This window comes from Triticum aestivum, chromosome 6D, assembly GCF_018294505.1.
Source record: "Triticum aestivum cultivar Chinese Spring chromosome 6D, IWGSC CS RefSeq v2.1, whole genome shotgun sequence".
Lineage (NCBI taxonomy): Eukaryota > Viridiplantae > Streptophyta > Magnoliopsida > Poales > Poaceae > Triticum > Triticum aestivum.
In genome coordinates this window covers 475,170,490-475,185,012 of record NC_057811.1, presented here as the reverse complement: position 1 = coordinate 475,185,012, position 14,523 = coordinate 475,170,490, and the positions used below count along the sequence as shown (strand labels likewise).

The window sequence follows — 14,523 nt, the reverse complement described above, 5'->3', positions numbered from 1 at the left end:
TAATCAATCCACTATTCTACTCTTATATCTCAAGTTTGTTCCACTTACAAAGTTTACACTTGGATTTCGACGGGAGCAGGAGAAAACCCGAGTGTGCCCGTGCCTCGCTGCATAATCGAAGGGAATGTTGAAGGCCTTCTCTAGATCCATGGTCCATAGTCCATACAGATCTAAAACCAATCAACATCCTGCTAGATCATGACATGAGTCCCAGGACGACTTTGTAATTTTCTGGATACGCCTCTCCAGTGTCACAGAGTCAAAAACGTCGGCAGCGCTGGGAACATGACGAGCTTATTCTTCTCTCCGTAGAGGGGAACACTTCAAGTTGGTTAGTTGTGCCAAAACTATGAAGTAGTTAATTATTTCAGGTTACATCTTTCCTCCTGATAATTTTGTGCATAAGTCATGGAGCTGAAGATTTCAGTACCAGGTTACATGCATCTACGTACAGTATGTCACAAGCAAAGTCTTGTCTACTAGAAGAAAAATATCCATACAAGACGTGAGTACTGTGCCCATTATTCAAGTCAAATCTATATGAGAAATTTGCGTATCTTTTTTTTTCTTGAGTAAATGTTGAGCTTCATTTTCTAGTACAATGTCCAACCTAGTCAATCAAGAGTTCAGGTCAGCAGTCAACATTTCAACACTGAAGATGACTAGTCAAATTAATATGCATCACCAGTCATTTCCCTGTGATACTTCAACATTGTTTTCTAGTCTGAATTTATTTCATTCTGACAGATACATCGTGGGACTATTATTCGCAGAATATTTACTCAACAAAATCTGTTGTTTTCATATTCGGCATCCTAGTTCTCGAGATTGTAAGTGGGAGAAGGGCTTCATATGAATTATCTTCGAGGAGGGCAGGCTCTGGGCAAAAGGAGGGATGTTTAAGGGCAAGATAATTGGCTTCAAGGAGGCAAGTGGAGTGTGGATAGACCAGGAGTAGTTGGCATAGTGAGTGAGGTGGTGTCGGATAAAATCCACATGTAAATATGTTGTAAAACCGTGGAGCTTTTGGGAGCCTCTCTCCCCTCCTTCTTTATGATACGCATATGAGTGCGTATTCAAGAAAAAAATAATATGAATTGTCTGAAAATAACACGAGTTTAGAAGATATGTATACACACCTGACGCAGAATCCAGGGTGATGGCATCTCCAATGCGGTCCCTTAAAGTGCCAGACTGCCAGTAAAGGGCGTGGTCCAGACACTTTTTGTCATCCAACACAGTTCCCCAGTCGTCCGTCGACCAGTTCTCATGTTTGTTTTTCGTCAAACTGGAAGAAGTTTTGAGTTGGACCACATGTCCTCACAGCTTATTATGTGATTTGTCTTCTAAGAGCATCTCTAGCAGACCCCGTAAAAGGGCCGAACCTGTATAATTCCGTCGAGTATACGGGTGGGTCCGTTTTTCTGGCCAGAATAGACACCGTATGTCGGGCCTGGCCCCTTAAAAAATTTACCGTGGCCCGGAAAAAGTCGCTCTCCACCGCTACATATGCGGTTTCACCGCTCGGATACGGGTCAAACTCTATCTGCCTCCGCCGCCGCGATTCCCCTCCTCCTCCGCCCCAATTTCTCGCCGCCGGCGAGCCTAAAAAAGGCCTAGCGACACATGGATGGCTACGAAAGCGGTCGGGATGACGCGGAGCACCGCCGCCGTCGTAGATCCGTCGCCGCACGCAAGCGGGGGGCGTGGAGGTGGCTCAACCACAGGAGCCGGCCGCCGCCGGCGTTCCAACGCCACGAGCTCTACGAGTACGAGGGCGAGCTCGCGGTCCGCCGCCACGCCTCCTCCGGCTCCTCTGCCGCGGGGAGCTCGTCCGCGGGCGCCTCGAGCTCACGGCTCACTCCGGTCAAGAGAGAGCCGGAGGAGCTCGGGCCGCTCACCGTCAAGATCGAAGCCGACGCGCCGCCGCGTCGAGGAGTAATCGGCCCCGAGGACTACCTCCCCCTGGGGCACGAGGAGCACCTAGAGCGCGCCATCATGGAGCGCTCGGCGAGGGAGGAGGAGTAGGCCGACGCGCGCCGCCGCCGCGAGCTCGAGATCGAGCAAATCTTCCTCGTCCAAGGAGGCGGACCTGCGCGTCATGAAGGCCAAGCAGGCCAAGGTCTGGATCGACCTCGACTCCGACAAGGACTAAGCTCCTTCGGCTCCTCCGCCGCGTTGTCGCCGCTGCGAGCTCGTCGAATTTGGTAGCGTAGGCTCGGATACGCTGCACGGCCCGCAGATTCCCTCCTAGTAGTACAATGTAGTATAATGATGATATATGTATGATCAATGTAGTATGATGATGAACTTCATGCACGTCCGAGATATATGTGAGATAGCCAACGGCAGAGCAATCCGGTGAGATATATGTGATGACATCATTGCTGCTGATGCCAGCAACCAACAAGTTGTTCCGGTTGCTTTCTGATTCGTCTGGGACATGGACGTGCATGAAGTAGAAACGATCAACTTGTCTTACACCTGGATGGAGAGTACAGACACTACAAGAATCCGAGATTTCGCCCAGTTATAAATCTTTGCCGAGTTCTTTTTGTTGGGGAACTGGGCAAAGAAATCTTTTCCGATTTTTTTTAAAACTGAGCAAAGAAATCCTTGCGGAGTTCTTTTTCTTTTGAACTGGGCAAAGAAATCTTTGCCGAGTTCTTTTTTCGGACTTGGCAAATATTTTTTTCCTTTTTAAATATTCTTCTCTCGTGTCTTTGCCGGGTATCTTTTTATTGCACCCGACAAACATTTATTTTTTTCCGTTTCATCTCTTTCTCATGTTTTTTCCTTTTTTACATTATTTGTTTCCTCTTTATTATATTCTCTCATTTATTTTGAGTTTTTATTATTTATTTCTTTCTCCTTCTCTATTTCATTTTATAGGCAGTAAGTTAATGCAACCGATGCTTCATTCGTTGGCATCGAAAAAACATTCTACACTAAGATACACCATTACATGAACCATGTAAAAAATTAGCATATTTCCGAGTGTGCTTGCTATATTTAATACATTAGGTGCATTTCTGGACATTTAACCAATACAATTCAAATTTGAACTGTAAGTGGCTGAAAAGGTTCGCAAAACTGGTTTGAAAAATCATATTTGTGTTCCCGTGTCTATTTTTAGGACTTATAGAAGAAAAGCAAAGGTATTTGAAACATGAGGGTGCCAAGAGTTGACCACGAATGTGATTTTTCTGATTTTTTTTATTTCAAAAAATGCAAACGAACTCTGAAAAACATGAAACTTGGCATGGTCTCATCATTAAGTGTATTTCTAGACATTTAATGAGTATAATTTAAATTTGAGTTGTAAGATGTTGAAAAGTTTGGCAAAACTGGTTTCAAAAAAATCATATTTGTGTTCTTGAGTCTATGTTTAGGAATTATAGAAGAAAATGACAGGAATTACAAACATGAGGGTGCCAAGACTTGACCCTGAACATGAGTTTTTTGAGTTTTTTTATTTCAAAAAATGCGACGAACTTAAAAAACATGAAACTTGGCATGGTCTCATCATATGATCCTTGTAGTGCGTGGTAAAAAATTGAGATGGTTTTGCAAAAGTCATGACATAGGTTATTTAGAAATCAAACCATCTTTGAGGAAGAAACGTATTTCCATAGAAAAGTTATGACATAGATTTGTTGTTTTCTATTGAATTATATTCCATAATGATATTTGGAGTGACTATAACAATAAAAGTATGCAATATGTTGTTTTGATTGTGCTGAAAATATATATGCCTTAGCTAAACAATGTGTGTGCTATCAAAGAGAGCAATATATGGTAGGAAGAGTGAAAGGGAAAATATGTTAGAACTTTCTAATAAATATACATCGATAATTAATGAAAAAATGAGAGGCGCTGATGTTGTAACAAAAATGAATATATACTCGACTTCCGTGATAAGATTGTGCATTACATAGATGACCAGAAAAATCGGCAAAACAACATGGGAATGTTAAAGAGAACAAGTCGTGACTGTAGTGACTGAGAGGTGATTGGCAAATAAAAATATTGACCTAATGATAACTAAAAAGCAAAAGATTATAAAACAGTTACTAAGGTATAATGTTTTAACAATAAAAGGTTGAAAGAAAAATTCATGTTAAGTATACTATAAGATATTTTTATTTGTGCCAAAGGAATATAAGTCAATACAAAACAACAAATGCACTAGGAAAAACTATAATTAATGTGCAAGATAGAATGTTTTGGCAACTTTAGATAATATATACTGATAAATCTACATATCAAGCAGCACAAACAATTAGATTACGATGGGCAAAGAGATCTCTAGGTTCTACTATTAGTACATGCTACAAATATTTTTGTTAATATTGGTGAAGTGTTTTTCTTCAAATAATTTAGTTATGAAACTATTTACATTAGGAATCAAGGAGTAGTCAATGGAAGCTACATGATATATGTTTGTTAATTATAAGCGAGTTTAACCTTATTAATTTTAGCCTGCTAAATTTGGATGCTACTATTTACTCCCTTTTAATGTGTATAGATTCTTTCTAAGTTCAAACTTTGTAAATTTTAAAAAAGTTTATAGATAAAATTATCAACATTAATAATACAAAATAAATAACTAAAAATATGTATCTAATTATATTTATTTTGTCTTATAGATTTGTATATTTGTCTCTATACACCTAGTAAAAATTTAGAAAGCATAACTTCACGAAAAATACGTACACACCATATTTGGAATGAAAGGAGCAATAAGTAAAAGAAGTCAGATAATTTATTAAGCTTATGTTTATAATACCATAATTGGTCAATATCGGCAGAAGGATCCCTTGGAAGAATAATTATTAATTTTATAATATTTAGGTTAAAAAAGAAACAATATTCATGAATAAATGGTAGGATGACAAGAAAAAAAAACTATAACGAGAGGGAAAACACAAGGATTAAAATTGTGCTTCAAGCATCTATCGTGGCAGCCCTAAAATGAGATAGTGGTGGTATTTCCTACATTCCCATGATATAGTTATGGAGGCAAATTGCAATGAGATTTTTTTAGCCACGATAGCGACCAAATCATGCGATTAAAATATGGGGAGTGTTACGCGTCATATCTGCCATCGAGCAACTGAGCAACACCCTCAACCTTTGCAATAGGGGTTATGTTGCAGGAACGTCGTCACGCCCACATCACGGCACCATTGTGTTCCACTACCACGGTTCCCATGTGTTCAAAAACATGTATAATGTTTTTTTTTTGAGGGAAAAGGTTGCCGCTTTTATTTAATTAAGTGTAGCTCGGAATGTCCTCCGAAATTACATCCAAAATGCAGTCTGGGGGAACCCCCAACCAAACCTTACACAATTCATCACCTACCCCTACTTTTGCTAATTTATGCGCGGCAACATTATCGGTGCGTTTCACCCACGTCACTTTGTAGTCATTCTTCAACGCCAGCATCTGTTTGATTTCCTGAATCCATGGTCCAGCTCCCGAATAATTGATGCCCTTCTGGTTGATCATTTGCACCACCGGCAAACAGTCCAACTCCAAATGGTCATTCTGTACATTTATCTCCTCAGCTACCTGCAAAGCTCTTTTGCAAGCCAAAATCTCCGCTGCTTCAGGCTCCACAATGTGTGGAAAATGATGGCACACTCCGGCCAGAAATGCCCCATTATGGTCCCGAAGCACCGCTCCACCACCAGCCTTACTCCCTCCTTTATTAACGGCACCATCAGAATTGATCTTAACCCATCCATCTTCAGGTGCTTCCCATTTTTGTGGCCGATCCGTCCTTTCTTGCCTCGGCTTTGGTTGATGCACGCTGCTCCATTCTGCCATGTGAGAGCATACCGACTCCATGATTTCATGTGGTTGGTCAATCCTCTTCCCATCTCTTGCTGAGTTCCTCGCGAGCCAGAGGCCATGAGTGGCCTGTATCATTGCCTCCCGCTCATCCCCGTCAGCATTAGCGAACCATTCAAGGAGCCAGCGAGATAACTCACCATGATTGTCCAATGGAACCGGTGGAAGTGCCACAGATACGCCCTTCTCCTCGCGCAGAATCTTCCAGAAGTGGACGGAGTGTGGACACGCCCAAAAACGGTGGTATATGGTTTCCTCTCTACCACATGCCACGCAAAAAACTCCTGGTTTGATTCTTCTGCGATGAAGCTCAGCGCCAACCGCCAGTCCGTTCTTAATCAGGCGCCACATATGGATTTTGGCCTTCTGTGGCGCCCTCGTTTCCCACAAGGCCATGTGGCCTTTGTGCGTTAGAACTGAGCTCGAGCTCTCTTGCTGGCCCCTCCTAGCTCTCCTCTTTGACACCCATAGATGGTAAGCAGATTTGACGCTGAACATCCCATTTTTGGTGAAATTCCATGCTAGGTAATCCTCCGTTCCCGGGCCTCCAACTGCAATTTGCTGGATATCCACACGATTAGAATCCGAGAACATTGCTTCAAGTTTACGTGCATCCCAACTCGTTCCATCCTGACTCAAAAGATCAGAAACTCTCGTGATCCCATGTATGCACTGATGACCCAGTGGCCTTAGGTACCCTTGTCTCGGGATCCAGTTATCATGGTGAATATTAACTCTTCAGCCGTCACCCACCCTCCACACAAGGCCTTCTCTCAAGAGGTCTCGACCATGTAAAATGCTGCGGTACGTGAATGATGAATTGGATGGGATTGTAGCTGACAGAATTGATTCATCTTTGAAGTACCTGGCCTTGAGCACCCTAGCACACAATGAAGAAGGAGTAGTCAGGATCCGCCATGTCTGTTTCGCCAACAGAGCTTGGTTGAAACCTTCATGATCACGAAAGCCGAGTCCTCCCTCTCTCTTAGAAGCATACATCTTTTCCCAGGAAATCCAATGTACCTTCTTTTCACCATTAATTGCACCCCACCAGAATTTCGAAGAGATAGAAGTCAGATTCCGGTATATCTTCTTTGTGAGGTGAAAACAACTCATAGTGAACGTCGGGATAGATTGTAGTCCTGATTTAACTAGCACTTCCCTCGCAGCCTTCGATAAACCTTGGCCTTTCCATCCTGTCACCTTTCCCTTTGAGCAAAACATGTACAGTGTTGCAATCCCAAGACTTGTATCGACCGGCTCCTTTGCAGCTCACCTCCTTTGCAACACTGGGGCTCGTAGCATCGGTGGTTGGTGGCAAGAGGAGGAGGGGATAGGGGGTGACAAGCTTTTACAACCAGTGCGGACGACCGCCTGTTCTGCCCCATCTCTGGCTTGCGTCAGATGAGGGGACGCAAGGAGGAGACGCCTACAACAGCTTGAGGCGGTTATCACGACGAGGTCATGGTGGTGGAAGACAATGGGTTGCTGACATGCCACAAAATAGGTGGGCTGGAAGAGGAGAGGGATAGCTGCAGAGGAGTGGAAGCTGCCATGCCAGCACGATCCACACACAACCGCTCGCTTCATAACAAATTGCAATGGAAGCGGTGGTGGGCCCATGAGGGACACGTGGCATGTAGGGAAGGTGATGGATGCCGGGCTGCAACCCGTCAGGTGATTTGAAGTGTTTTTATTAAAATATTAGGGAAACTATGATAGCTGAAACCATCTTGAGGTAGACGAAAAAGTAACCCAAATTCAATACATGATGTACTCGCTCTATCTCAAAATAAGTGTCCCAACTTTGTACTGGTACTAAAGTTGAGACACTTAGTTTGGGACGAACTGAGTATATACATAATGTTAGTCGGCGCGGTCTATTCATTCGTGGAACATTGACTTCAAGAACTGTACATAGTCGTCACATCCAATCCAGTATAGTGTGCATATCCATGTGAGAAGTCAGAACTGGAGGTTCATTCTTCGATAAAGAACAGAACATCAGTCACAAAACTTCTGCTCTGGTCCCTGGAATACTCGCGGCAATTTCCTAAGTGCCCAGTGTCCACCCTTAAACTGATGACAATCTATGGAAAACAAGCCAAGTACATCCCGTCAAGCCTAATTTTCTACTATTAGTTGGTCACGGTATTGGTTGGAAGACCCCGTTTGTTTTGGTTGGTCGTCACGGTGTGATGTTCGCAAGCTCCCGCGCGCTTCCAGTCAAAGGCTCCAAGCTGGAGTAGCTAATTAACCAATCCAACGCTCGAACGTACGTACCTCACCACCCAGCAGTCACCAGTCACCACCATGCCCACGTACCTCCTCCTCCTCCTCTTCCTCGCTTTGTGCTTGTGGCCACCGGCGGCGAGCGTTGACGCCGCCTCCGCCATGGTGAGCCCGCTGCAGACACTCCCCGACGAGACCGCCGACACGTACACGGCAAACAGCAGCTACGGGTCCAACCTTGGAGCTCTGGGAGCGACCCTCGCCGCGGGCGCCGGCGCGTCGGGCTTCGCACAGGGCAGCTACGGCGAGGCGCCTGACAAGGTGTACGGCTTCGTGCTCTGCCGGGGTGACTACACCGGCGCCAACTGCGCCGACGGTCTCAGAGCCGCCTTCCAGGGCGTGCCCGAGCGCGTCTTCTTCCGGAAGGCCGGCGTCGTCTACTACGACCAGTACATGCTCCGGTTCACCGACGACGAGCGGTCCTTCGCAAGCACCAGCAACGAGCCGGAATGGTCGGCGAACAATATGAACTCCGTCAGGGGCGCAGAGGCGGCGCCGCGGCTGATGGAGACGGTGGTGAAGCTAATGAACGACCTGGCCGACCTGGCCATCTCCAGCTCAAGGGCGACTAGTTACGCGACCGGCGAGGCCGGGTTCGGCGAGCAGGGCGTCAGCACGGTGTACGGGCTGGTGCAGTGCAGGCTGGACCTCACCGGGCTACAGTGCAGGAGCTGCCTTGATGGCATTATCAAGCAGTTGCCGACGCTGTTTATGAGCAATAATATGAGCAACCAAGAGGCCTCTTTAAGCCGCGTCGGGGGCAGGATTTTGGGGGTTCGGTGTAATCTGCGATATGAGAAGGACTTATTCTTCGAGGAGACAAGGGACACTATCAAGATCGACATGCCTAAAAGTAAGCACTGCTTTGCTGTTTACAGTTCCCGTGACAGTATATTTCAAGTAAAACGCAATAGTGGTACTTAGAATTTAAAGTGATTTTCCGTATTTTGTATATCCAAGATGGGAAGAGCGCTGTGTTTATGATTGTCATAGTTGGAGCTCCTCTCCTAGTTTTGCTCATCCTCGGCTTGCTGCTAAGGCCATACATCGTGAAGAAAGTCAGAGGTAAGAGTTTTGGCCAAGTCATCATCATCGTCATTAGCATGGTGCTCCTTATAATAATTGCGAGGGCATCATCCTTGGTGTATTGGAAGTTGTTAAGTATTTATTTTTGTCTCATGTAGACATATTTTGTACTCCTCTTTACCCTTTTCGTTGCATAATTCACGGCATTTACATATTGTATATATTATGCAGTATAAATTAAACCAACCCCGAATGGGAAATCAAAATGGCTAATTTTTAATTAATAAGAAACATCTAACTCGTGGTATTTAGACATTGAAACATTTCTAAATGTGTATCTTTGACTTTATTTTACATATAAATATTTGATTATGTTTCCAAGAAATAATAAATAATAATTGTGAAACTTTTATTTATTCAGTCAAGTGTTAGAGCTGTGAGGACAGCAACCGAACTAACCCACAATCTATGTGCCCTCTAGAACAGTTATTGTATGCTATATAACTCTACGTTCATTTATCATTTTGTGCTGACTATATAGAATTAGTCGGCTTTATTACTATACGGCCTCCTCGCATGGTTATTGGTCCATGCTTGAACATATAATTGAATCCATCTTTTATAAATAAAAAATAAATGATCAGCACGCCTCATGCTTTTGCCAGTAATCAACTCTCATTTATGTACTCTGTTGATACTCGTGTTGGTGCGTAATCACTCTCAGCCATTTTCTTTTTGTATTGCTCTTGTGGAATTCTCTATGCTGATAGTACGAAGTGTCTACATACATAGCGTATAATAGTAAGCAAAAAAAAGTAAGAGGAGATTTTTCCATTGACTAGTTTTTCGTTGGATTCCACTCACGTATCTATCCGTCGTTTTAGATTAGCATTGGAGTATGTGGTTAGAACCAACATGTTCAAAACAGGCGTAAAATATACTTTTTTGTGTGCATAAAATGTACTTGTCGTTTATAGTTCACCTAATTCTTAACATGTGCGCTTAATTTTTTCTGTCTGAGATTTGTGTAAGTGCAACTATGATGATCCATCGGCTGTGATTTTTTTTAAATAAGAAAATGTACGTGCTATGATCTTATTAGGTATAATTATGGAGATCTAACAGATGTGATCTGCTTAGGTATCGCTATGTACAGATACATGCATACATACAACAAAAATTGGAATAAGAAAAGTAAGATATGAGTCATAAAACACAAAATTCATATTTATATGTACATTTTCTTCTATATTTTACATTCATAATTTTATGTCACATAAAATATATTTTTCGACCAACATACATTTTCTTACTTTCTCGTTTCACTTCCAACGTTAGGACAAAATTTACGGGATGTAAAAGTATGGTGTAGTGATGTAATAAGTGAGGGGTGAAGAATAACTATTCCTCACCCAGGATGACGAATAGCGCGACCCAGGGTGTTGTAATATGGTGTATAACTAGCTATTTTGCTTCTTTGCGAGAATTTCATGCACATTTCTGTATTTTCTTCTCTATTGCGGTTTGAGTATAATAGTCCATCTTAAATGCAATGTTCTTAGAGAGGCGTTTCTAAAAATAAACCAATTTTTTCTTAAGCACTGATGCTGTTTTTCAATAACAAGGTTCCTAGTTAAGCATGTGCACTTTACAAATATGAACCTATGCTGGAGCAAAAAAAGTTTATTTTCTAAGAAACCCTCCAAACACCAGGAATTCTGTATCACATAATAATAATAATGTTATTTTATTTGCACATATCGAATTATTCATCAATTTTATTTCCGCATGAATATGATATTTACCTACCTATTCCTTGTGCAGAATCGTTATTGCAGAGGGAATTAGTCATCCTGAAAAAGGAAATTGTAAATGAAAGCGACTCAAGGTTTTCGTTGTTCAGATTTTCGAAAATAAGAAGTGCTACTAATAACTTCTCGGATAAAAATAAACTCGGAGAAGGTGGATTTGGCATTGTTTACAAGGTAATTGCGTTCTCTTGAATCAAAAGAACACGTGGCTTCAATTTTCGCATTCATAAATATTAGACTTACCGAGAAAAATAACACTTTTTTTATTTTGAAACACAATATTTCAATTCTTTTTATTTTTCAAAAATATTCATCAAATCAAACATACACAAAATTCATAATGCGGCTTCTTTTACCTAAATTCAAGAAAACTTTGTTTTATCCCAATGATGCATCAATCACATATATACATGAAAGATCATTATTCCTTACAAAATGCACCCAACATAGAATTGTGAACAAACATATTAATTGTCTTAATGCAGAATGTTTGCATAAATAATACATAAAATGCTATATACTCAAGCTAGTATCATTTATCCATTTGCTCTGCCATATAAAAGTTCATGTACACTTCATCAGGGCCAGTTGTGTCACGATCAGGACATAGCAGTCAAACGGCTTTCTCCAAATTCGGTGCAGGGGTTCCGCGAGTTCATGAATGAAATCAAACTCATAGCCAGCCTACAACATAAGAATCTGGTTAGGCTTCTTGGATGCTGCATCAAAAGCAAAGAGAGGATACTTGTGTATGAATATATGCCAAACGGTAGCTTGGAAGAGTTCATTTTTGGTACGTCCACTTTCCCGACAAAATGAAAAATATAATGCCCACCCCACTGCCCCCCATAAAATGAGAAAAGGCAGAAATAATTTCTATTTATTTAATATAGTGAAAAAAATAAATTTGTATCTTGATATTCACATTTGCATATTGGAATTAAATAGGGGTAAGAGCAAAGAAGAGTTGGCCCGTACGTCGCGGCATAATCGAAGGGATATCAGAAGGCCTTCTCTATCTGCATGACTATGCGCATGAATGCATAGTCCACAGAGACATGAAACCAAGCAACATCCTATTAGATCATGAAATGAACCCAAAAATTTCTGACTTTGGGATTGCAAGGATATGCCTCTCCAGCGTGACAGAATCAAATACGACAACGGCTATGGGGACATTGTAAGGTTTTGATTTTACAAGCTTCTCATTTGAGACCGGAATTATAGTTAGTAACAAAATCTTATTGAAATGATGGTTATATTTCAGTGTTTTTCTTGAAGTGCCATGTTAATCAAGAGTAAGTTGAGTTCCATGATTCATCATTGCCCCCTGGTTTCAAAATATTTCATATATTAGATTTCATTTGAACAGGCTTACCAACAACTACTCTGTTAGTATGGACTTTATGTGACATAAAATTGACGTATTAGATTCATGTTGCAAAATGCTTTTTTTTGCAACATAAAAGTTACAAATAATAGCATAGTTATTGGTCAAAAGTTTGTCCTAACTAGACCTCTGTGTGTGTGTGTGTGTGTGCGCGCGCGCGCGTGTGCGCAATACGGTTTATAGTGAGCTTACTGCCATATATTGTTTCATTACAGTGGATACATCGCACCGGAGTACTACTCCCAGAATGTCTACTCAACAAGGTCAGACGTTTTCAGCTTCGGCATCCTAGTTCTCGAGATCATAAGTGGGAAGAGCGCCGTCGGTTCCTACCAACTATCCGGAAGATCATACGAGCTCAGGAAATATGTGAGTAAAATCAAATATGTCAAAATCAAAGAATTAGCACATCGCTTTGCTTCAATATCCCTACTAAGCCAGTAATCATTATGTACTATTTCATGTTTCAATCTCTATATATAAGTTCCCCGCAAGGCCGCACAAGATAACCTCTGTACCTAGGTTCATCTCCTTGTTTTCCTTTTCACAAAAATGATCGTTTACGTACTTACTTTGACCGCAAGACATACTTTTTTATAGCAAATGCATAATCTGCTTTGGACAACAGGCCTGGCAGCTGTGGAGAGAGCAGAGGTGCGACGAGCTGGTGGATGATTCGCTTGGCGAGGAGTACCCGGAGATGGACGTTATGAGGTGCATCCAGATCGCGCTTCTATGCGTCCAGGATAGCGCGGAGGACAGGCCTACGATGCGCGACGTGACGATGATGTTGAGCAATGGAAGCAAGAGGCTGCTCCTACCTGTGCAGCCCGGTTCTTGCAGCGTACACATCGACGTCGGTACTGAAATAGAGTTGTGAGCCTTAACCAAGCAAGGGCTTGTTTGTGTGGACATTGGTGATGTTTGTAATCTGTTGTAGAAAAGCAATGTGAAGATGATACATACACTGTTTTGATGATCCCATCAGTAGTACAAAGAAACTATTCCCGTTACTGGCCGGCCAAAAATGCCCTCACTGGCGATCTTTAGACCCGTCAGTCCGTCTATATTCCTTGTTGTCAAAAAGAGGATCATAAACCAAAGGACATATTTTTTAGATATATGGATACTTCTTTTTATATTTTTACCTAACATTTTTTTCCAGTTGCAAGACGCTAAACTTTTCTTTTCACTTGTTATTACACTTTTTATAAAAATAGTGAAAATATATACATATTTGAGATCTATATAAAAAAAGGAGAAAAAACGTCACACCAAATGACCCATGCAGACGGAGTTTTGCTAGTTGCAACACCTACGGACCAAATCCTAGGGAATTAAGCCTACAATGTTGCGGTGGTAATATCTGATTGAAAATAGGGCGGAAGGGGGGTCACAAAGTAAAACTATGGGAGATTAGTGAGGACAGGACACATCTGTAACCCATGTCCATAGATTTAGGATTTTCGATATTTTTAGGCAAGTTTATGATTTTCGATGCAAATGATTAGGCGATGTGGGACTTTTGCTCGAAGCAAGCTCTTTCACGGGTTGTAGGCTCACTACTGCGCGGCCTGATGTGAACCTTTACACTTCACATGTAAGCAAATAATTTTGCTCCGTTTCTCAGCAATCCGATTTCCCCCTGGAGACCTCCACCTCAGCGCCCGCCGCGCTAGGTAGCGAGGTAGCGCTCGCCGCCACCTCATGTTGGCCGACCCAACAACCGGCTACTTGTTTCTTTGCTCGGTTCACGAGGTAGCGAGACAGTGCTTGTTCGATTGGTTCACAGTTGACTGGTCAACAATTCACCCGGCAATACTTCACTTTTGAAAAAAAAAAAATCTTAGATCTGATTAAAATTTTTTTTATGAAAAAGGTTAGTGGATGTAGAATTTTTTTTGTGGATTTCACGGATTCGAGACATGTTCATGGATTTGAAAAAGTTAATGAATTCAAAAAAGAATAAATTGAAAAAAGGTTCATTATTTTGATAAAAGTTCATGAATTTGAAAAGGTTCATAAAATTTTAAAAATCCCGAGTTCGTAAAAAGTTCATACAATTAATACAGTTCACGAATTATTTAAAAGTTCTTAAACTTGAAAAACAATCATGAATTTAGGAAAAAATGGAAATTTAAAATGAA

General features: G+C 41.7%; 1 protein-coding gene across 2 annotated transcripts; it reads left to right on the top strand.

Annotated features, from left to right (window-relative positions):
• The first annotated feature begins 8,167 nt into the window (after positions 1–8,167).
• Positions 8,168–13,380, top strand: LOC123142120 (cysteine-rich receptor-like protein kinase 10). Of its 2 annotated transcripts, none has more exons than XM_044561135.1 (7): positions 8,168–9,002; positions 9,110–9,214; positions 11,000–11,160; positions 11,629–11,779; positions 11,935–12,166; positions 12,592–12,745; positions 13,005–13,380. In XM_044561135.1, exons 1-7 carry the CDS (start codon positions 8,171–8,173, stop codon positions 13,254–13,256), a joined length of 1,887 nt encoding a protein of 628 aa, XP_044417070.1. In that variant the 5' UTR covers positions 8,168–8,170; the 3' UTR covers positions 13,257–13,380. The 2 variants fall into 2 exon arrangements, with proteins under 2 accessions (XP_044417070.1, XP_044417069.1); XM_044561134.1 differs by having other exon boundaries at positions 11,569–11,779.
• The last annotated feature ends 1,143 nt before the right edge of the window (positions 13,381–14,523 follow it).